General features: G+C 40.8%; 3 protein-coding genes across 6 annotated transcripts; 1 reads left to right on the top strand and 2 right to left on the bottom strand.

Annotated features, from left to right (window-relative positions):
- Nucleotides 1-304: 304 nt before the first annotated feature.
- On the top strand, nt 305-7417 carry LOC113578529 (tubulin beta-4 chain-like). Of its 2 annotated transcripts, XM_027011834.2 has the most exons (6): nt 305-361; nt 640-748; nt 838-948; nt 1205-2227; nt 5988-5994; nt 7171-7417. In XM_027011834.2, the coding sequence occupies exons 1-6, from the start codon at nt 305-307 to the stop codon at nt 7205-7207; spliced, it is 1344 nt and encodes a 447-aa protein (XP_026867635.2). In that variant the 3' UTR covers nt 7208-7417. The 2 variants fall into 2 exon arrangements, with proteins under 2 accessions (XP_026867635.2, XP_026867634.2); XM_027011833.2 differs by lacking the exons at nt 5988-5994; nt 7171-7417 and having other exon boundaries at nt 1205-2262.
- prkag3b (protein kinase, AMP-activated, gamma 3b non-catalytic subunit) lies at nt 3604-9290 on the bottom strand. Of its 3 annotated transcripts, none has more exons than XM_027011835.2 (13): nt 9156-9290; nt 8472-8514; nt 8110-8222; nt 7745-7826; nt 6466-6524; nt 6274-6319; nt 6127-6181; nt 5911-6037; nt 5640-5805; nt 5500-5537; nt 5211-5357; nt 4819-4912; nt 3604-4740 (listed from the first exon to the last, which is right to left on the bottom strand). In XM_027011835.2, exons 1-13 carry the CDS (start codon nt 9171-9173, stop codon nt 4691-4693), a joined length of 1038 nt encoding a protein of 345 aa, XP_026867636.1. In that variant the 5' UTR covers nt 9174-9290; the 3' UTR covers nt 3604-4690. The 3 variants fall into 3 exon arrangements, with proteins under 3 accessions (XP_026867636.1, XP_026867640.1, XP_026867638.1); XM_027011839.2 differs by having other exon boundaries at nt 8110-8251; XM_027011837.2 differs by having other exon boundaries at nt 8110-8254.
- Nucleotides 9291-9574: 284 nt separating this feature from the next.
- Nucleotides 9575-20760, bottom strand: ttll4 (tubulin tyrosine ligase-like family, member 4). Its single transcript, XM_027011872.2, has 19 exons — nt 20573-20760; nt 18028-19540; nt 17638-17720; nt 17452-17503; nt 16209-16327; nt 15820-15930; nt 15563-15639; nt 15138-15332; nt 14949-15031; nt 14607-14735; nt 14351-14473; nt 14060-14158; nt 13169-13303; nt 12400-12537; nt 12072-12174; nt 11699-11909; nt 11465-11535; nt 11292-11371; nt 9575-11133 (listed from the first exon to the last, which is right to left on the bottom strand). Exons 2-19 carry the CDS (start codon nt 19470-19472, stop codon nt 10947-10949), a joined length of 3441 nt encoding a protein of 1146 aa, XP_026867673.2. The 5' UTR covers nt 19473-19540; nt 20573-20760; the 3' UTR covers nt 9575-10946.
- Nucleotides 20761-22272: the final 1512 nt, after the last annotated feature.

Below are 22272 nucleotides of genomic sequence, written 5' to 3' on the forward strand. Positions count from 1 at the left end.
GACACTTGTGAAAGTGAAAAAAACTGCACAATGTGCTAGACCTTAATGACCTTAATTAAAGTTCTAACTCAGTGTTTTTGTTTATATATGTTTTCTATATGCCTGTCATATTCGAACAAATGTGGGTTTGGATATCCAATCAAAATACTTCAATTTGAATTTGGCGAACTTGGAGAGACGGTTAAATGCAAACTATCGGTTTCTCGTACAAGGCAGCAGTTGTAACTTCCTGAGAAGTTGAATTTAGACGTTAGGATCTTAAGGTCACTTGTCTAAGCTAATTTCGTCCTTTTCTGAGGTAAAAATGAGGGAGATAGTCCATCTGCAAGCAGGTCAATGTGGAAATCAGATCGGCGCAAAGGTTAGTTCTCGTTATCCATACGTAACTAGCTAACTTGGGTAGTAGCTACGCTAACGCTGTCTAGGTAAAATTAGATATCTGACGCTAAATAATTGGACTAAACCGTATAGGTTAACGAACTAACCCAAATTATTTCACATGTGGATTCAGATCATTTAAGAGCGTTGAAGTGTCATTTCTCAGTTTAAAGTAGACGTTTTGCCCTGTGTTAGCTTTTATGTTACCGTTAGCGAGCTAGGCTAGGCCCGCTGTATGCGTTACTCCGTGTGATTGTGCAGTTCTGGGAGGTGATAAGTGACGAGCACGCCATAGACCCAACTGGAGCATACCACGGAGACAGCGACCTTCAGCTTGAGAGAATAAGTGTGTATTACAACCAGGCAACGGGTAAGAAACGTTGTAGTCAAAATGTTTAAATTCATTAACGTTACCACCTAGGATGTCTGGCTACCTGCCTTTTTTTTTTATTAAATCAGGAGGAAAATATGTCCCTCGAGCCATTTTAGTGGATCTGGAGCCAGGAACAATGGATTCAGTGCGCTCTGGGCCATTTGGGCAGATCTTTCGGCCAGACAATTTTGTCTTTGGTAGGAAATGTTTATATAATATTATTATGACATTTGTAGTAATATGTTTTCTTTATAAGCATGTATTAGGTGTTTTGTTAGCACACAGAGGAAGGCCTAGCGAACTACACTAACCTCTGTGTGTGCAGATCACACTCCTCACTAAATTACCATTATAAATACTCATTAATAGTGTTGATATTTATTTTGTGAACTCTTTCCTAAAAATTAATTCTGTCAAATTAATGATTTGTGTTTGTTTGTTTTTTCTACACAGGACAGAGTGGTGCAGGAAACAACTGGGCAAAAGGTCACTACACTGAAGGTGCAGATCTGGTAGACTCTGTGTTAGATGTGGTGAGGAAAGAATCAGAAAGCTGTGACTGTTTACAGGGGTTTCAGGTCACTCACTCTCTGGGCGGGGGCACTGGATCTGGTATGGGAACCCTGCTGATCAGCAAAATCCGTGAAGAATATCCTGACAGAATTATGAACACCTTTAGTGTCGTTCCCTCCCCTAAAGTGTCAGACACTGTAGTAGAGCCATACAATGCCACTCTGTCTGTGCACCAGCTTGTCGAGAACACAGACGAGACCTACTGTATAGACAACGAGGCTCTGTATGATATTTGCTTCCGTACACTGAAGCTCACAATCCCTACTTATGATGATCTGAATCACTTGGTGTCTGTTACTATGAGTGGAGTTACAACCTGTTTACGGTTCCCAGGGCAACTTAACGCAGACTTGCGTAAGCTGGCTGTCAACATGGTTCCTTTCCCCAGGCTGCATTTTTTCATGCCAGGATTTGCCCCCCTCACAAGCCGTGGCAGCCAGCAATACCGCGCCCTCACGGTGACTGAGCTCACACAGCAGATGTTTGACGCAAAGAACATGATGGCTGCCTGTGACCCTCGACATGGACGCTACCTGACAGTAGCAGCCGTGTTTCGCGGGCGCATGTCCATGAAGGAGGTGGACGAGCAGATGCTGAACGTGCAGAACAAGAACAGTAGCTACTTCGTGGAATGGATTCCCAACAACGTCAAGACGGCTGTCTGCGACATTCCACCTCGTGGGCTGAAGATGGCAGCCACGTTTATTGGAAACAGTACAGCCATCCAGGAGCTGTTCAAGCGAATCTCTGAGCAGTTCACAGCCATGTTCAGGCGCAAGGCTTTCCTTCACTGGTATACGGGAGAGGGCATGGATGAGATGGAGTTCACTGAGGCAGAGAGCAACATGAATGACCTGGTATTTGAGTACCAGCAGTACCAGGATGCTACAGCAGAGGAGGATGGTGAGATGGAGGAGGGAGAGGAGGATATGGGCTGAAAGAGGTTATATTAAAGTCTGGTACAGTTTAAAGTTTCAGTTCACTGCCTTTTCTGTTGGCATAAAAGTTGAAAATATTTTGACATTTGTTTAAAGTAGTACACCAGAGGAGTTCAAATCTGTAAGTTGTAATACAACATTTTTCATTAAAGTGTTGTGATTTTTTTTTTTCCATAGCCAAGTACTGTTATGATTTTTACACTTACACTCATTGTCATTCAGATTTCTCATCTTTGGTTCACAGATGTTGTACGTTAATAGTATTAGCAATGTCATTGATTTTTGCATATATACATAATTATTTCTGCCAATATTCAAAACTGCAATTATAGTTTACCTTTAGGATCATATTCATTGGCCGATTGTTAACACACTCAAGGAATTTGGTTCCAGCCTTTGCTGATGCTTGCGCAGTATAGACTATACAGACAATAAACAACATAGAAGCAATATAGAGATTATATAAAAGAAACCACACAGTGCCAGTGTATGGTAGTCTTAATAATGCTTCACACAAATGAAATTGTACAAGTATTTTTACAAAACTATTTAGATGTGAAGTAGTAGCTATGGCATAGCAGTGAATACTGGTTGACTATGAGGGTGATGGCATGAAAGACAATTTAAAGTTTAACAATATATTAAATAGGTTGAAGATAGCTGAAATTGGACAACTTGGTAATTAAAATTAATTTTACTGGGTATTTAAAATAGCTTTGATAAGTTCTGTAGTTAAGGTACTTGACTTGTAATCAGAAGGTTGCCACTGTTGGGCCCCCGAGCAAGACCCTTTAATGTAAATGAATACAACTTGAGCAATTGAGGGTTAAGGCTCAGGGGCCCGGCCGTGGTACTTTAACCAATAGGCTTCCGTTGTCCCTTTAGTACTGAGAAATGTATTAATTCTCTGTCTAGTGAGGAAAATTTTTAAGCCTTCAAAGACCCTGATACATTTGAATATGTGAGGCTCAAGCATGGGATGGGTTTGTGATCTGAATGTCATTGAGCTCAACTTCCTAGTTTTATCATGGATAGCTATCAGAGAGGTGCTCTGTGCAGCTCTAAATGATACATTTCATCATTTACAAGAAAGTAATTTTAATAAGGTAGGTTAAAAACTGATCTGCCCTTTCTGTGCACAGTGATGTATCTACTATGAGAAACAGTACAGTGATGAATGAGGCTATATTGATGTGTCATAAAAATGAACTCTAATAGCATTTATAATCACTGAACTGCTAAGGTAGTGCAACAATTTAATAATGTGACACTAATATTGCTAATATCATCTAAACATGTTTTGGTAAAAACCCCTTTGCAGAAAGACAGGTCAGAAAAATCTTCAGAATGAAATTAAATGGCTTAATTTATTTCAAATACCAAGTATAAAGTAAATAAATAAATGTTAATAAAGCCAATAATCCAACTGTAATTCAGACTAATTTTAAAACGACTTGATTGTTGTCGCTAATGAAGTAACAAAACTATTGTCACTTGCATACCTCTATAAAAAAAGTATAAATGAAAAGTAACTGATTATATTTTGTAAATTACATTTCCTCTCCGAGTCAGTTTTTATACTGTCAGTCTTTGGATCTAATTAGTGGTTGGATGCACATTATTGTATAAGATTCTGAGTATGTACAAGTACACTACATTTTCTCAACTAATAATTCTGATTAATTGAAACAATACAAATATGAACAAAAATGAATACACAAAACTTCTATGCTGCATTATTTATAATATATACAGTTTAAGTCTTCATCCATGATCCATTGCATAGTTTCCTCAGTGTTCACAGTCTGCTTTGCAAGAAATTTCTGGAAAATTCATTAGAAACAACAAATTATATTGATTAGTGTAATATTAGTATAATACTCAATAAAATCCATTTCATTGATATGCTGTTACCTCTTTAATCCCCAATACATTTTAAATTGGGTGTCTTAAGAGACATTGAATCTTGAATCTCATTCAAGAGACATTCAAAGTTCAGCATATGTAAAGCCATCCCAAAGCCACTGTATTAGCAGAGCACCTCGGGATAGAGTACTCACACAAGAAATTATTCCCAACACTAACCTTGGCACTACTTCCTTGATATGCTATTATTAATAGCAGAAGAGAGCAAATCTACCAAACAAAGTGGTCTGACATGCAATGAGAAGTATAGGCATAAAGAAATCACTATTAAAAAAGAAACAATTGTCAGCAGGTCAGTTAACAAACAAGAACCCCATCTTAGATTCTTGGTCTGATCATTCCAAAGGCCATCGGTTGATCAGGTCAGACTGAGATCCTGAAATTAGCTCCCCAGAGTGGTCCAACAGTAGCCTAGCACTGCCCAGATAGGTGCTGCCCACTGACCTGAGCCAAAGAGGAGGGATGCGAATATACAGATGAGAAGAGCAGAAGCAGCAGAGTGCTAATGCAGCGTCTCGACTGGTTGGCCAGAAGAAACTACAGGCTGCCTACCTGGGACAGGGAAGGGTAGTGGCAAGATGGTGGGGAGATCTCTCTTCCACAGGGGCTAAGAGAAAAGAGCATCAATACCTGCAGGAGTAAGAACCAAGGCCTGCAGCAAGTCAGACAGCGAGATGATTCCCCTGACTACATCCTCTTTGTCCACTAGAACTAGACGATGAACCTAGAAAGGAGTTGACATTTCATAATGGGATCAGATGGTACACAAGTGAAACACTGATGTCTTCTGTGAAGAAGACCAAGGTTAGCTTTCAATTAAACATGTAGTCTATACTCATTATATTTAGATACAAAAGCATTGTTATAGCATGTTTATGTAGCTAATAATAGGTTTTTATTTATGTATTATGTAGCTAATAATAGGTTTTTATAATAGGTATTTTGTGTTCAGAAAACTGTTCCTTAGATTCCTAAAAAAATGTTTAAAAATCATTAGTTCCTAAAATTAGAATCTGGCTTACCTCTGCTTCAGCTATGCGATTAATTATGATCTCCAGGGTTTCATGTGGGTAACACTTTAGCACACCTTCAATGCAGCATGAGCGGCCCTCGATCGCTTCTTGCATTGTCATGTTCAGGTTATTGTAATTTTTCTGAGCAGCCAGGTTCTGCAGCCAACAAAATCATTCCTTTGGTCAGACATGGCGGTTTTATTAAAGGAATATATTCTACAGAAAGTCTAGGCTGCTGAATTATTTGTGGGTATTTTTCTATATTTTATATCTGCTGCACAAGTGTTGGTCCCCTTACAATGACATCAAACCGGGAGTAGAGCGCCACAACTTTTCCTGAAGACAAAACGGACACATTTCAAAACTCTATGCTTCAAAGTGGTTTTAACATACAAAGGTCTGTTGTCTCCTTTCTTGTGACATCTAAGCAGAAAATACCTTGTGCATTCACAACGGGCAAGGCTGATACTCGCCGCTCAACAAATATTGATAAAGCGTCATAAACCGTTGCCGTCTCCTGGACTGTGGCGATACTCTTAAAGGTCCCAATTTCCGCCTCCTCAATTCGCTTTTGTAAGAATCTTGGCTTTGGGATCATGGAACCCTGAGGAATGGCCAAAAAGCATTATTCATGTAATTCATATTATAATACCTTTGATGCTGATTTATGCAAATGAATTACTGTAGAAAGATTTTATAAGGCTCTTACAAAGATGTGAAGAAACTTCAGGATGCGTTTGTGGGTCAGTATGTGCAGAACATTCCCCGATTCTGGATCTATAACAGGCAGCCTGTGAATCTTATTCTTCAGTAAGGAGTAAATGGCATTGAAGAGGCTGACGGTGGGAAACACAACTCTCTGTCACTCTGGGACACTGGAAAGAAAGAAAAAAGAAACAAAAGACAGTTGCAGAAATAGCTTTACCTGGATTCAGGGGTGATGCTGATCAGAGAGGTTAGGGAGTACTGAAGATAGACCGCTGGAACAGGAGAGAAGACAGAGGAACTTAAAATAAAATAAGTCTAGTTTGATATAGGAGAATAAATATAAATATGAAGTATACACAATCACCCCTCCAGGTTTCAATCTTGTGCTCTTCCAACTCATAGATCTGAACCTAAAACGGCAAGGCAAAACAAGACCAAATAAAGCCATTCTTGTTTCCTCGATCCACTGGTAATGTGAGTACTAAAAGATTTCTTTTCAGCAAATAATAACTGAGAAACAGCCTCATTTTGGAACCATTAAACTAGAAATACTTACCATAGGTGATTTGTAATATCGGTGGAGAATGTTAATAAAATCTGTTATAGTAAGCATTCCTGTGAAGATACAAGTACAACATAGATAATAATTAATTACATGCACCAGTTAAACAGGGGCAAAGCAAATGCAAAGCTCACTCTGCTTCTGTTGGCATAGCGATAGCTTCTCATTCTCAAAATCTTTGTGGAGAGATGTCTCATGTAGTGACTATTAATATCCCTGGGAAAGGTTCTGGGTATTAGAGCACTGTCCCGCCATGTCCCATCAGCCATTGGACTCCAGAGGTCCCCAACTAAAGTTAGAACTTTGGGACCAGAGTGGCAGAGGGGATGAGTCTGCTAGATGAAAATAAACAGTCCAACAAGTGCTGAACTGTCGCCCTTGGCTTGCTCACTGGGGGCGTTGACTTGGACGTTTGTAAAGCTGCTTTGTGACAACATGTATTGTAAAAAGCGCTATCTAAATACATTTTGAACTGGCATTTTCAAGAGGCTTGGTCATCCAGTGATAGGTTGGAATTTTACAGGTGTTTCTTAACAGAGATACCCTGAGTATTTAGGTATAAGTGTAATAAAGTACATTAATACCTCTGGCAAATTGCTAAGCAAAGCCTATAATTAAGGACATATGTAGGATGGAGAAGCTTATAAGCTTATTGTGGTACTTTAAATATTTAATTAAAATACTTGCTTTCAAAAGAAGCAGGAAAATGAACAAAATGCATAAACAACAGTTATGATTCAGATCGACTCTTTATGAATTGCTATTATGAGTAACCTTGAATTCCAAAGAATACAAAATTGCTTGGATTGACAGAAGCACTGCTGTGAAAATTAGCCATCCATTTTGAATAAAGTTAACAATTTGTTTGACTTCTTTCCTCACAAGGGGGTATGATGCAGAAACGAAGTGGCTTCATAGAGGCTTGAGGGCTCCCCAGTGCACAAGTAGCTAGTAAGTAATGACACAACCACATTATGGGCTATGTTTAATCAAGCTTTGCCATTCCTTGCCTGTTGGAAGGTATATTAAGTATGTCTTGTTTGATCATTAATAGCTTTAAACAAAGGCACAAAAATCACTTTTATCTTGCCAACTTGATGAATTTAATATATACACATCTTCACTTTGTTGCTTTGAGAGCTTATCTGAGAGAAGGATTATCTGAGCAGTAGCAAAGTTTAGGCAAAACATCTGGCTTATAAGAAAGTGACAGAAGCCATATGGGATCTGACCAAATCACCACTGTATTCAATTCCAAACTTGACCCATGTACCTACGAAACACTGCTGTTTGTTGTCCCATAAAGGTGCAGCTCTGACTCCATTAGCAACTAATGCGAAGAACGCCTTCTTTACCTGCATTGACCAAAGAGAAATGTGCACAAAACTGAGAGCTAATATGTGTCTTAATATCAGTGTGATTAAATATGCACATATGTAAAGCTAATATGAAAAATAAAATGTAGTGTAAAACTAACAAACATAACTGTTGTGTTGCAAGTTTAGTTGACTTTTCCCTCCTCAAACTACAGTTAATATAGATGTCTTGAATATTTATTCTACATGTTCTGAATAGTAACGAATAGCAGCCAAGTCACTAGATTGCCTGTGGTATTGCCTGTGGTATAAATTAGTTCACCTGCAGTGTTGTATCAAAAATGACCAGTTTGGAGCTGGTTGGAATGGCATCGTAGCAGCAGTGGCTCATGAAGAACTTGGTGTAGGCGTCTGCATTGGGATCTCCAGCAGGTTCTGCAGGGAAGGGCAGTGGAAGAAAAACCCTGCTGCAAACTGGTCAGTCTGACTCTGCACAAACTACAGTATAGGCTAATACAAATGACAATCAACAAGCTCTGCTCAGCAGCACCTACACACAGCTCTTGGTTTAAGAGAATAATCATTTTCATAAGAAAACAATATAGAAACAAATGGACTATGAATGTGTGGAGTGCTTGTGAAATCTAGAAAAGATGCATGTGAAATTCAGCTCAGAGTAGATACCTGTCATCTTTACTGTAAGGCCCTCAGCATCCATAAAACTGACCTAAGAAGAAGGTAAAGAAATAAGCCACTGTACTACAAGTGGGAAAAACAGTCCACACAAGATGAAGACCAAAGTATTCTTTACTGCAGCCAGTGGGCCAACAATGTAATGCTCACATGACTGCTATAATGTATTGTATCTCTTTAAGTAGATAAACTGTCTATTCCAAAATAACCAATTTGAGTCATGTCAACATTTACTGTGACTGGTTGAACAAAACATATTTCATTCATGAGATACATCCATATACTTTTACCCAACACTCTGGCCCTGAAACAGGGGCCAAATGTCTCAACAGCATTCACCATGTCCAAGCAAAACTATTGTACATACAATACACCAAAAAGACTTTAACAGACTGGGGCAGTGAATTGTAACCCCACCTCAAAGCCTCTGTGATCTGTAGTCAGGGGATGTTGGTCAACAAACATTCATTGAACATAAAAGTAATTACAAAACGTCACACAGCACACTTACATTGCACCCATTTCTTGTTCTAGTACAATGTAACCCAGATATTCATGAAAGCTATGCACTAAAAACCAGTCTACTACCCATTTAAAGGAACCAGACTATAGCCAAAATATTGCACCTGTTGCTGGAACATGCCTCTTACACACACACACACACATTTATCTTACCTCAGGGATGTGGTCCATGTCTGAGGCCAGGGGCTTAAAGACTGGGTGAGGGGAATGGTGAAGGAGAGGTCTTTACTGCCTGCGCTACCACATACTAACCATGTTCCAACTGGTCCCCAGAGCAGCGCAGCAGGGTCTAAATCAGGAGACGACCCAGGCACTGAAGGGGCCCACTCTGCCCAGAGGGGGAGGGGAGCCACAGATGCTGAAGTTACTGACTGTGTGTACACAGCAAAGAGGGTGGGCCACAGGGCTCAAATTCCCAGTCAGGAACTGGTGCAGTAACTCTGGATATGAAAATGACGGTTATGGCCCACTTCTATGGTGCTTATGCAGGCAAATTTCACTACGTAGTTTACAGTGCCAAAAGAACTTAACTCACACAACAATCCCCAAAAATAAATGATATGGCATCCAGATTAAGATTTGAGCCATCTTGAAAGCTCATTCAAGCTTGACCTTTATTAACATGACACTGGTATTTAAGATATTTATGACAACTAAATTCATTTACAGTGCATGGAAATTAAGTAGGCAGTTAAAAAGTATGTTGTTAATATCAAAGGAAGCCTTAGAGAGACACTTAAAACAGCTGTTCAGGCTAAAAAAAAAACAACAAAAACAAAAAACAACAGCCTTGTTTAGTGCATTCTTTGCTTGAAAGGTTTCATACTCAGTTACTGGTAGCAGGAAAGCGTTTTAGAATTTCACTATGCCATTATAGAAGTGGCTATTTTTACCCCATGTGTCATGATGAGTTACATGGCTTTTTGCTTCTGGCATTCGCCTCACTAGCCATCTTTCAGCCTGGCCCAGCACTACAGACTCTGAGCACATTTACTAGACTAAACCAAGCATGAAATCTCAGTGCATTTTCAAGTGCCTGCTGTATACCATTATAGCAAATAAAAAACACACACAAAGTGGACAGCTAGATACTGATGAGTACAATGTAAAGCCATGTGTAGTGATCCTTTATGTCTAGCCACCCCCAAGGAACCAACTATTGTCAGCGCCACAGTACCAAAATACTGACCAGTTGTAAGAGTAGCGACATACTTAAAATAATCAGACCTAGGTATGTCAAAAATAATTACAGGAATTTTTTTTTTATTTCAAATCATTATTTAATTAGTATTATTTGTTGAATTTTTTTTGCTCTCACTAACAAAAAAAACACAAAAAATCCCCCCCACAACCACTAGTTACATTCATTCAAATACTTTTAATATGAAAATCCTAAACCAGAAGTTACTTTCCTTTAATTGAAATGCAAATCATTCATGACTCAATTCATTTCTATCATCATCATCATCATTATTATTATTATTATTATTATTATTATTATTATTATTATTAATAATAATAATAATAATAATAATAATAATAATACAACTTTTTTCCTCCAAAAATTCACCTGCCAGTTAGCAGAACTAGGTCCCCAAAAGTTAGGTGGACATAAAATGTAAACAACAGGAAAAGGTATCTGATTGGCTCATGCACACAGGCATGACTCTAGATTCACTCCCCTCAAGCGAATAAAAGCTTACATATATAAACTTATCAGAATGTGAACTCCAAAGACATCTACTAGTCTCCCCTTGAAACACACACCTGTGGTCTTGGAAAAGGCAACATCCATGAACAAACAAACTTGGGTCGGCCAGCAATTTCTAGTAGATTTTTCACATCCAGCCCCTCTCCTCCATCTTCCACCTTTGGACCTCAGATCCCCTCCATAAGCTGTGCTAGTGTGAGAGTTTTTGTGTTTTGTGGTGTTGGCTGAAAGCCCTACATGTCTGCTCTCCTGAATTTAGATGGCTGGCTGTCAGTGACTGAACTCAGGCTTGAGTTCATTGAACCCAGGAGACTCATGTCTGGAAGACTGGAGGTCAGTGACTGAACCTCAGGGTCAGACCAATCCTCCTCCTCCTCCTCCTCTTCCTCCTCGGGTCTTACATTCTGACTCACTGTAACACTGAGACACAGACAGAGAAAATGAAAGCAGAAGCAGATTTTGATGCACTTCAGCAAAACAAATGCAAAACAAATAAAAAGAAAAACAAATGTGAAAAGAAAGGATCTCAATAGGGATGTGTGTATGAATGTGTGTGTGTGTTTGTTTTTTATTCATACCTTGATTTGGTTAGTTCTGTTTTAGCAGATGTGACACTGTGAATGTCAGATCTGTATCCTTTATATGATTTTGAAGACCACTGTGAATCAAAAACACAATCATCAGTTTTGGCAGTTCAGATAAAACTTACTAAGTCCGACTGCAGTACAATAATCCATACTCGAATACTCACACGATGCTCATTGTCATCAAGGTTTCCCAAGTGCACTTGTTTCTGACACAGACTCCTCAACATTTCAATACCTAGACACCAATAAGCATGTGTCATTGATGGTTGACCATATATTCTCTCAGAAGGCATCAAAGCGCATTATGGTAAAAGCTACATGAAATGCTCAAACTTCATAAGACCCTATCCACACCCACAGATCAGCAGCAGATAGGACAGTAAAGGTCACTCCCACACCTTTGCTCCTGTCTTGGCAGTATTTCTGTTCCCACTGGTTGAGAAGGATGTTGAGGTAGCGTGTGTGCTCGAAGAATCTGAGGTAGCGGGACGAGGCGGGGGAGGGGAAGACGCGCTCAAACTCCCCCTGACGACTCAACTCATCTTCACTTTCAGCCAGCACACGCACGTCATTGGGGGTCAGCACATCCAGAACTGTGGAGCAGAAATCCTGCAAGCCCAGTGAAGAGAAACAGTGTCCACCATACACTTCACACAGCGAGCGCCACAGACGGAAGGGCTCCACACACCAACGACACATTTACGCACCATGCTCACGGCAATACAGCCCTGAATTATGAAACCATCTCCTGATCTTAAAAGCTGTGAGTACCTGGTCCCTGAGGCACTGGGTGAGATAGAAGGCTCTCTTCACTTTCTCGTCAGCGGACAGGTCTGATCTCGATCTCGATCTCTCTCGCATTGCTCCACACAAACTGAACACAGCAATGCAAGCAGATTTGATACTTAGTAGTAAAAATTAACAGGAATTATAGGTATAGACATAATTAACAAATTCTATACAAGCATTTGTTCAAATATCTAGTTTTGAATAATAAGAAATATTTCTAAAAATCAAGAATGCCACAACTATATGTTAAAGTAGGTTTAGTTTATGGTCAAAGACACCTAGTAAATGCTTATGCAATACCACTTCTAACCTGCTGGTGGAGCCACCGTCACTGCTGCTGGAGGGAAGGATGTCTTCTTTCTGAGGGAGCACAAAGCCAGCCAGGTTCAGCACATCCCGGATCATCTGGCCCTTAACACTCACATCCAGCGCACTGTTGGAGTGCAGGCTGTACAGTGAGAAAAGAGCTTGGTTGTAATGAAGACAAAATTTTCCCGAGCCTCACTCCGGGGGTGCTGCACATACAAACCAAGTCCCTGACAGGCCATTGTGCACTCTGAATAATACCAGGTATCCTTTGTACAATGTCAGAACAGACCGTGTCATTTTAAGATATTTTAGACGTAACTTTCAATTAAACATTTAAAAAAGAAATCTTGCAATTTGCATGCTGCAATCACCACATAATTGTTAAGTAATCTCAATCAGACTGGCTTAACTGGTTTCTGAGACTATGACATTTTGTTATCCATAGAAATGGCCCATATATAAAAAACAACAGTATCAGAAACAGTGTTCTTCTTAACATATCATTTGGCACCCCAAAATAATTCCAGAGATAAAAGACTGTGCGCGCGCACACACACACACACACACATTGGGACACCAAGGAGGTCTTGACTGACTACATCTTAGCAATATGACAATGAATTGACTGAAATGTTGAAGAAATAAAACACAAATCTAGTGCATGTGAAACTGGGGGGAGAGGCTTGGGCACTGTGTATGAGTGCACCTATATTCTCAGACATCAATCTGAAATATAGCACAAAAAGCTACGCTTTTGTCAAACCTTTTACCTGGGTGAAATGTTGACCTCCAGGACCCATGGCTTTAGGTTCTCATCCAGCATGATGTCAAAGCCAAACAGCTCATGACAGCTGTATGGAGAACGCACGTGCAACTTCACCAGTGTATTCACATATGGGTCTGACCTGGTAATGAAGGGAGGACGCCGTCACATTAAGGAAAGAAACAGCACTTCAATCTGTTTAGAATGGAGCAAACATGGTGGGTTTAAAAGACAGGCAGGCAACACATCAAAGTCAATTCGACACAGAGCTCACACACGGAGAGCTTTGTGTTCATGAGTAAAGCCGAGAACAGGAGGTTTGCACAGGGGAACACCTACACAATCTGCTGTATAAGGGTGTGAGATTAAGTGCTTTTATTTATTTATTTAGTTGTTTTTTTTTTTACCTAAACATTTTTTTTTTAATCTGAGTGTGTGGCTAGTAATGTGTTTTGTACTATCCAATCAAATCACTAGCCGTTTCCCTTTAAGGGGGATTTTATACCTCCCTAAAATCCCCTGTCTATAAAACAACAGTTTATGTAGAACCTGAAACATATGTAGATACAAAACTAGCTAGTAATCCAGTCAGCCATTCAACAATCACAAGAGGATTAAGAAAGAAACAGTTGAATACTTAAGATGAGTCAAAGTAAAATGAGTTATGGCTTCACCTGTTCTTGGCAATCACAATTATGTCAGTCATCTGTAAATCTGAAGTGTCAATTAAACATTTTTAGTTGTCTTCACACCCGTTTCCCATGAGCCTTAGCTCAATGTTCAGGAAAATATAGCTGTTCACAAAACAGCAGACTCCCTGTCTCACCAAACAGAAATTCGTTTACAAGGCTAGCACAAAGGCCAGGTGAAAGACACATGCGGCATCAGGCCCACTCACGCAATGATGGTTTTGATGACCATGTCCTTAATCTTCTCCCAGATAAGAGTGGTGTTGATTCCTCTGGAGCCCATGTAGTGCCACAACGCTTTCAGTGCCCTGCAGGCAACAGAGCTGCCATTTAACGATAATCCTAGATCATGATGGTCACTGCTAATAGCTAAAGTGAGGCTCTAGACAGGAGATCCTGATCTTATATCAGCATAACAAGCAAAATATCAGCCTGTAGGGTAAAACATGACACACTGAGAGCTCAAACTCCGAATAAAAAAAGGTTATTTTCTTAATTACCATTTGTGGCCCTGGCAGGCTTTATCATCACTGTTGGTCTGATACTCTGAGTTCTTTTTGTTCACACTGTAGTTTGTCAGGTGCATGAACTTGTTGCTAAGGGTTTTCATGGAAGAGGAGTATCTGAAGAAAAAGATAGTAAAAGGAAACAATACTTATATTCAATTAAACAAAATGTTCTTCAAATTAAGTGTTTTATAAGCTAAAGAAAACCGTATTATGATGTTCATGGATAATTTTCGCTTCATTTACTCACTTGCAACTTGCAAAACGGACAAGTCCATCATTAAAGATGTAAACACGAAGTGGGTCATAAGAGGTCACATAGACATAAACCCGCAGGTCAAATTTATTCCCACTGATGAGGTAGGGTTTGTGAAGGTATCTGTGAGGATAAAAAAGTGCTCAGAAACAGGAAGCCAAAGCAGCTCATTCAAGCTCAACTAAAACTCTATTAATCAACAGTAATGCTCTGCCCACTCAGCAGGTTTCCATCAGATGTTTTCTAATGAGTAAGCTGGCTAACTCATTATTTTAGAAAATACCCTGTCTGATAACTTTTGAAAAACATCTGAGCCTGCAAGCCACTAAAGCTCACTTTTGTACGAGAAGCGGCCTCTTGCGTGGCATTTGACTCCACTTGTGAATAACCTGTATGCCAATCCCTCTGGCTGATGCTGGCTGTGAAAACAGGGAAGCAGCAATTCACCAGTGAGGATGACTATGTGCAGAAATTAAGTGTAGAAAAGAGAAGCAGATTCCCAGAGGCCAGCGAGTCCTGTGGTACCGGTTTGATGATCCACTTTTGCCGGCCCCCTCCGTCCTCCCAGGCTTTCTTCAGAAGCTTCGTGTCCTGTGGGAGGACAAAGGACCGTGGGAAGAAGCCAAACTCCAGCTTGCCAAAGTGCGCCTGCATCTTGGACAGGTTCCGCCACAGACGATCCTTTCGTCCGATCTGAAAGGACCCTGGAAAATGGTTCAACTTCCAGGAAGAAACAGACAGATTTGTAAACTCACATTAAAGAAATGAGTACAGTGCAGTTTGTAAGTAAATGGACAATAGGGCTCATCTTAACTTTAACCTCCTAGTCATTGTGTCATTTCAAATTCAGTGTGCTACACAGCCAAAACAACAAAAGTTCAATGATGTCTACTGGTGGTTTATGTTAGTGGCGGTTAATATAAAACCTAGTCTGATTTCTGAACCATTACCTTCTGATACTTTCGTATGGTCTTGAACCCAGGTGACTTCATATGGTGACCCCAGCAGCCCAGCCAGTCATAACACTCTGGAACAAAGTGCCTTTAAATGAGTCTCTACAAACTCAGGACAAAGACAGTGAAAGGCTGATGTGTGTAGTGGTAAAGGCAATCTGGTATACCTGCACTGTCCGATATAAACTTAAAAATTACATTTCTGTGACAAAGTTGAGTCCATGAAAAATAAGAAAAAATGAATACTGAATTACTCTTGGTAACTTTAAAGTGTGACCTCGCGACAGTGTGCTTGACTATATTAGGTGTGACACTGCTCATCTTCCACTTCAGGAGTTTCCTCTGTTGCAGAGGCAGCAGTTCCACTGCAGGGCACACAGACACACAGCATGGGTAATAATTTAACATTACCACAAAAAAACAGTAGCCCTCGATTTGATTTAAGAGCCATTCTAACCACATCTTGATTTATAATGCACAAATACAATGGAAAAATACACCTGGTAAAAACTGATAGCAGGATTGGGGGGGGGGGGGGGGGGGGGGGGGGGGGGGGGGGGGGGGGGGGGGGGGGGGGGGGGGGGGGGGGGGGGGGGGGGCGGACAATGTAGAGGGTGAATGAGATGGGTGTGTGTGTGCTCACCCTTCTCACTGGCAGTACTGAAGTACAGGGTTGGGGGCATGAAGGGGAACAGGCTGGGCACCAGTGCTGGCTTCACCACCCGTTCATCCTCTGGCTCAGAGCTCATCGGCTCCTCAGTACTGCAAAACACACCCACACAGACTTTACTGCTATTACACAGAGAAACTAAGATGACTAACAAACAAGTTTCATAAACATTAATTACACACAGCATCAAACTTAAAGCTCCATTGATCATTAAACACTTCAAAACAAAACAAACAAAAAAACAATAAAAGCAATATGTTAGCTTTATTCTCAAGCCATGTGCCTAAGCCAAAGTCAAAACAAATACCAATCCATTCTCTAGAACCAGGCATGGTCGACCAAAATCTAATTTCAAAGCAACTGTTTATTAGAGAACAGTCAGCAGCACACAGACCACCACCTATGGGGAAAAACCCCTGAAATGTAACTCATATGATAGTCATGTAGAAAGAAGTTGCCTGCTCTGGCTCAGGATTTAAAATGATCAGTACTGACAGACCATAGCTGACAGTTTGAGGACTTTGAGAAGGAAGAAAAAAAAAACCCCACAAACTAACTCCAACTATAACTAAGCCAGCCTATCAGATGGGACATCTCATGACAAGTCCCACAACATCTAGCACAATTGACCTACAAGCTCATTTTCTCATTACATAGACACACTTCCCACTTTCATTACCAATTTACAATTGTGAGAAGTTTCTACTGGCCCCTGTGTTTTCTAGCTTTTCATGCACAGCAAACACCAGAACAACAACAAAAAGTCAAACAGTCCTTGGTGTTTACCATCACCATGGTAATGTAAGAGACTTAACAGAGAAGCATGGGAGAGGCAGCACTGTTGCAATGTATTCTAGTTTAAATAATGAGTTTTACTGTATGGAATCAAGTACATAAACTTTCTTTGACGTTAACTCAAAAACAAACCAGGGAGACAACCAAATACATTAGTATTGTTTTTTTAAAAATTAATGTAAAAATTTAAATAAATAAATAAATAAAATAAAATAAAAAAAGAGCAGGGTAAACATGCAGGACTAATCTAAAATTTTAAGTACTGAGTATCACATATATTTAAAACACAGTAAGCAGAAGCAAAATACCAATCACATAAATTCTTTAATATCACACAACAGCAGAAACAACAGAGTAATGGCAGATGCAGCAATATATCTTTGAGCATGGGAACTTCAGCCAAGAAAAGTGGATAATTTACTTTGTTGAGGCTGCCATAGATGTCGCTGAGAAGGCATCACAATCAGATCCATCTAGGGAATAAAAATAATGATTCTCTTTCACGTAATGCTGCAGGAACAATGACAAGGCTGAACAAAACCAGCCACACACTACATCAAGCGTGAGGCTAAATGAACACGAGCGTGTGTCTGGTGGGAGTCCTTACCATCGTCATTGCCGCTGCAGTCATTCTCCAACTCATCTGGAAAATCCTCCTCTCCAATCTTTAGAAGGGCAACACGCTCCTGACTGAGAGACAGCACACAGTATTAATTAATTCAATACCTTAACTCATCACATAGGTCATGTTAACAACCGTTGTAAAATTACAATCATGCTTATTGAAATAAACCAAACCAGATTTAAATGATTGAAAATGTATGCTCATTTTCAAACCATTAGTTAGAAAGAAGGGAATTACATTCCATTACATCAGACTGGCAACACATTTCCCTCTGCTGAAACCCACTGAACATTGTGAGAAAAGGCCCATGAGCAATAATATATGCACACAGACCAAACAGAACAGAACAAATTCATTTATACGCATACTCACCCATTGACCGCACGAGCATGTTCTTTGTCTTGGATCATAGGGCAAAGGTTCAGGTTCTCTTCCAAGATGTACTGAGACCTCCCCTTTGTGAGGTGTATGGAGGATATCTGATTTGTAACTGAGTAAACAGTGGGAGAGTGTAGGGGGTCTACTTTATGGCTGATCTCAGGAATGGCATGAGTACTGCACTGAGGCACTCCATCACTGAGAGAACTAGAGGGGTATTTTTCAGTTCTGGCGTCTGGACAAATGGCACTGGAAGTCACACTAGACTCTCCGTTGCCGTTAATAAGGCAAGAGGTTGAGGATTTCGTTGAAAAAGTGGCACCTGCGGCTGTTCCTGTTCCTGTCCTGGCTGTGCTAGGACTGCTGTGAGGACCAACGCTGGTCCTGAGGGGTGCACTCAGACCATTTATCATCCTGTTTCGCCCGTGTGCCATGCTTTTCGGGAGGTTTGGGATGGCTGCAGTGAACTCTACCTCAGAGCTGACCTTTCTCATTCTCAGAGGTGCTTCACTGGTGCCATGGCCCACACAACATTCCACCACATGTGCATTCTCTTTAGTGTCCTCAGCCACAATCTTCTCATACTGAGGCCATTCACGAGCGCCAAAGATATGGTTCAGAGGCACATCTGGGCATTTGTCCTCCAAATACGTGGACTTAGCTGTACCTCCTATGCCATCTCCCTTGTCTCCACTATTACAGTGAGAGGCAGACAGTATAGTGCTTTGCTTCTCCAAGTCCTTTGCTTCTCCAAGTCCCTCTAGTCTGACATTCATAGGCACTTTGGCAGTGGATGGTTGAATAACCCCTTTGCTGCTACTTTTAAGCTTGCTGTCCGTCCATGGATAAGACTGGTTTGTGGGCATGATCTTCTCGACTATGACAGATGCCCTGTGAGAGGAGGACTTGGGTGGAGAGGGACAAGTCAGATAAATAGAGAGCTGGGGTGAAAAGGACCTTTTCCCTAAAAGTTTTGACCTTAACCCGAGTGGGTTCAAGTGCCAGTGTGACTGATAGCTTGAGACAGATGCCTCCCGGCAGCAGGGGCTATGGCAAGCTGTAGAGGGGCAACATATATAAACTGAGCTCTTTGAGACCACGTTGGCAGCTCTTGTATCAATATTACCAAGACCGTTAGGAGGACGAGCAACTGCACTCCTGTCATGCACGACCCGTGTTACAGTGGTAGGTGCTGCAGGCACTGACGGATAGGCACACTGTGAAGAGATCCCTGAGGTTCGAAGAGGCTGGTAATACGCCACTGTCACATTGGGCCGCGATACAGAGTCACCGGGGGCTGCAGGGTGATGCCGTTCCTTCTCAGTGAGGCTGGAAGACACACGAGCATTGAATGAATGCACAACTGCAGACTTAGCTTGAACGACGAGGGCTGACCGAGATGCCCCACTCCTCAAATCTTCAGCTCCACTGGAGGCCATGAACTGCCATCGTACACTCCCCTGGTATGGATTCTGATACTCAAAGTGAAGGAGAAGTGTTCCTATTACTGAGACAAAGAGGAAGTCAAATCACAAAATGTTATCATATTAGATGTCTAAATAACACTGAGCAAACCCATAAAGCTGTGCTATCAATCACATAAATGGAATTCTCCTGAAATTAGTTTTTCAGCTCAATTGTCAGTTAAATTCCTTAACAGTATAAAAAAAAGCTAAATGATGCCAGGCAGTTGTTAAAAAATACTCATTTTATATGGCTATTTAAGATAGATTAAACTGCCTTGATCCGATAACCAGCTTCATTCTCATCTAAAAGTTCAAACGAACTTCACACGTTGTGCCAACTAGCTACTGTTCTAGCTACACCGTAAGCTTCTTAGCAAACTTACTCAAGCCATTAGCTAAATAGCTCCTCTATGTGCAAAAATTAATTGCTAGACTCGATTAAACATTAATACGTAGCCAGCTAATTTCAGGGCTTGACAGCGCTCACTTCTCTTCGACATGGGACTAAAGCCCCGTAGGCACTGGCCATGTGGTACTAACCTAGCTGTATGCAGGTAGCCCAACTAGCTAGCTAGCGCTACGCAAGCGGACCTAGCTAGGTTATCTTATCTTATCTTAGCTAGCGCACACGGACTGTACATTGTATCTGCCCTCACTAATCCGCAGAGCCCATTCACTGGGTTACACCGGCAGGCCTTTTTGGGCTTGAGTGAAACTATCATGGCTCAAACAGCCTAGCCAGATAGGTTAGCCAGCTAACGCTAGCTATCGTAGCTTTCTGAATGCTACCGATACCAGAACCCCCCCCCCCCCCCGAAAGGTTAGGGAAAGGCAGAACTGGGAAAACACTTAACGCTAGCCATCTTAGCTAGCCTAACAGTTAGCTAGTTGTAATTCGGTATTGTGTGACTGACCGCTAAACACTCGCTTGTAGAGTTAGCTAGCGCTAGCTAACCAACCCAGGCCCTGTGCTGTGAAGCGAGGCTAAGCTAGCTAGCTATCTAACATTGTTTTTCTAAAACTCTTAACTTTACCAAAGCGAAGGCACAGCGGTTCGTACGATACCTGCTTACCTCAGAAAAACGACTAAATGTGTGTCTCCATTACGGAGAAGGGGCTAGACGTGCTGCCTTTACATAGCAACATCTTGTTCACGAAAGCCGCTTCCTTTTTTTTGTCGTCGCAGGCTTCTGTCCGCCTCCTAGCAACCACACACCAACACCAACCATACACCCACCATACACTAACCCTACACCAACCGCACACCAACTGCACATCAACTACACACCCACAGAACACGGCAGGCAATTCACAGCAGTGTTTTCCGCAATATTATGTAGCTACTACCTAATGCGCACTTATTTTAAATATTTGTATTTAATAACATAATTAATGGTGCAGTGGTAATGTCCAAAATGCTTTGCCTTGTGAATGTAAAGAGGGAAAAAAAATCTTCAGTTAAAGGATTATAACACGAAAAAGTCTTACATAGGTTAAGTTTGCAGACAGCTAACTAAACAGCAACAACAAGGCTACTAAAACTCGTTAAACAAAGAACACTGGAGTCTGTATGGCAACTTTAAACAAATGACCTAGCTAGATGTCTGGAGAGCTGAATTTGTTAAACAGAGTTCAATGGCCAAAACCTTTCAATTAGATGCCTAAGAAAGAGTTTTCTTTCTAAATAACCAAGTGCTATGAATAGTCACCCCTTGAGCAGAGTTCATACTGCCAGGTGCTCTGGTAATTAGTTGAACGTCCCTGCTGCAAACTCAACAAAGTCGATGTCCTTGTTACAGAACCTTTACTTTAAACTGAAGTAACCCAGTCCTACAACGTCTCATGCAATAAGAATGAAATATGCATAGTGGCAAAGGACCTGCGGTTCAAACTGTGTGGGGGTCATGCCACGACATTAACAACTGGCAATTAAATAAAAATAGTTGCCTGCTCTCCCACCTCTGAATGTATATCTGAACCACCGTATATTCTTTTCAAATAAGTCCATAAAACACACTCTCACAGGCCTGTATGGATTTGCTTAAATAAATAACATGTGATTGCTCAGAGAACATGAATGGACTGAAGCAATGTGTTTTCAGTTGACATGGGATACTAACTGGATAGGGTTACTTTTCAATTGCTGTACACATACTGTGGTTACACTGCCATGGAAAGTTGCCAGAGGGTTGCACACCCTCCAAAGTCGGACAGAAACAAGGGTAGCTTGAGAAGAGCTGATCTTGTCATGCTGTGTGAAGAATAAAGCGAGCTGACTTGTCACATATCTGACATAGTTACAACGATACTAAAGATTACAAAGCAGGCGTTCCAGAGGCAGCTTTTCACCTCTTTGATTTGGAGCTTCGATTATGTTGTATGAAACATACAAAAACTAACCACAAAGTCTTTTGGAGGTCATAGGATAGCATGATATTTGCCCTATTAACTCTGATTGGGTTATTTAATAAAGTTTCATTAATGATGCAGAACTGGGCAATCATATGAGACAACGACTCTGCTCTTACTTATACACACATGCAAAGAGGATGTTATAATTATTACCAAAATCCCTTGCTAATATTGAACTTCATCCTTATTGAATGAGAATGTGAGAACTGTCATTAGCTCAGAATGGTTTCTCTACATTATGTAGCAGTGGGAACATTTTGGGCCAGCAATAAAAGCTTGTTTTTCTTTTTTACTACACAGCAATAAAAGCTTCTTTACTTTTTTTACTACTGCTCAAAAACTATTAGACTACAGACAATCA

Source organism: Electrophorus electricus, chromosome 2, assembly GCF_013358815.1.
Source record: "Electrophorus electricus isolate fEleEle1 chromosome 2, fEleEle1.pri, whole genome shotgun sequence".
Classification (NCBI taxonomy): Eukaryota; Metazoa; Chordata; class Actinopteri; order Gymnotiformes; family Gymnotidae; genus Electrophorus; species Electrophorus electricus.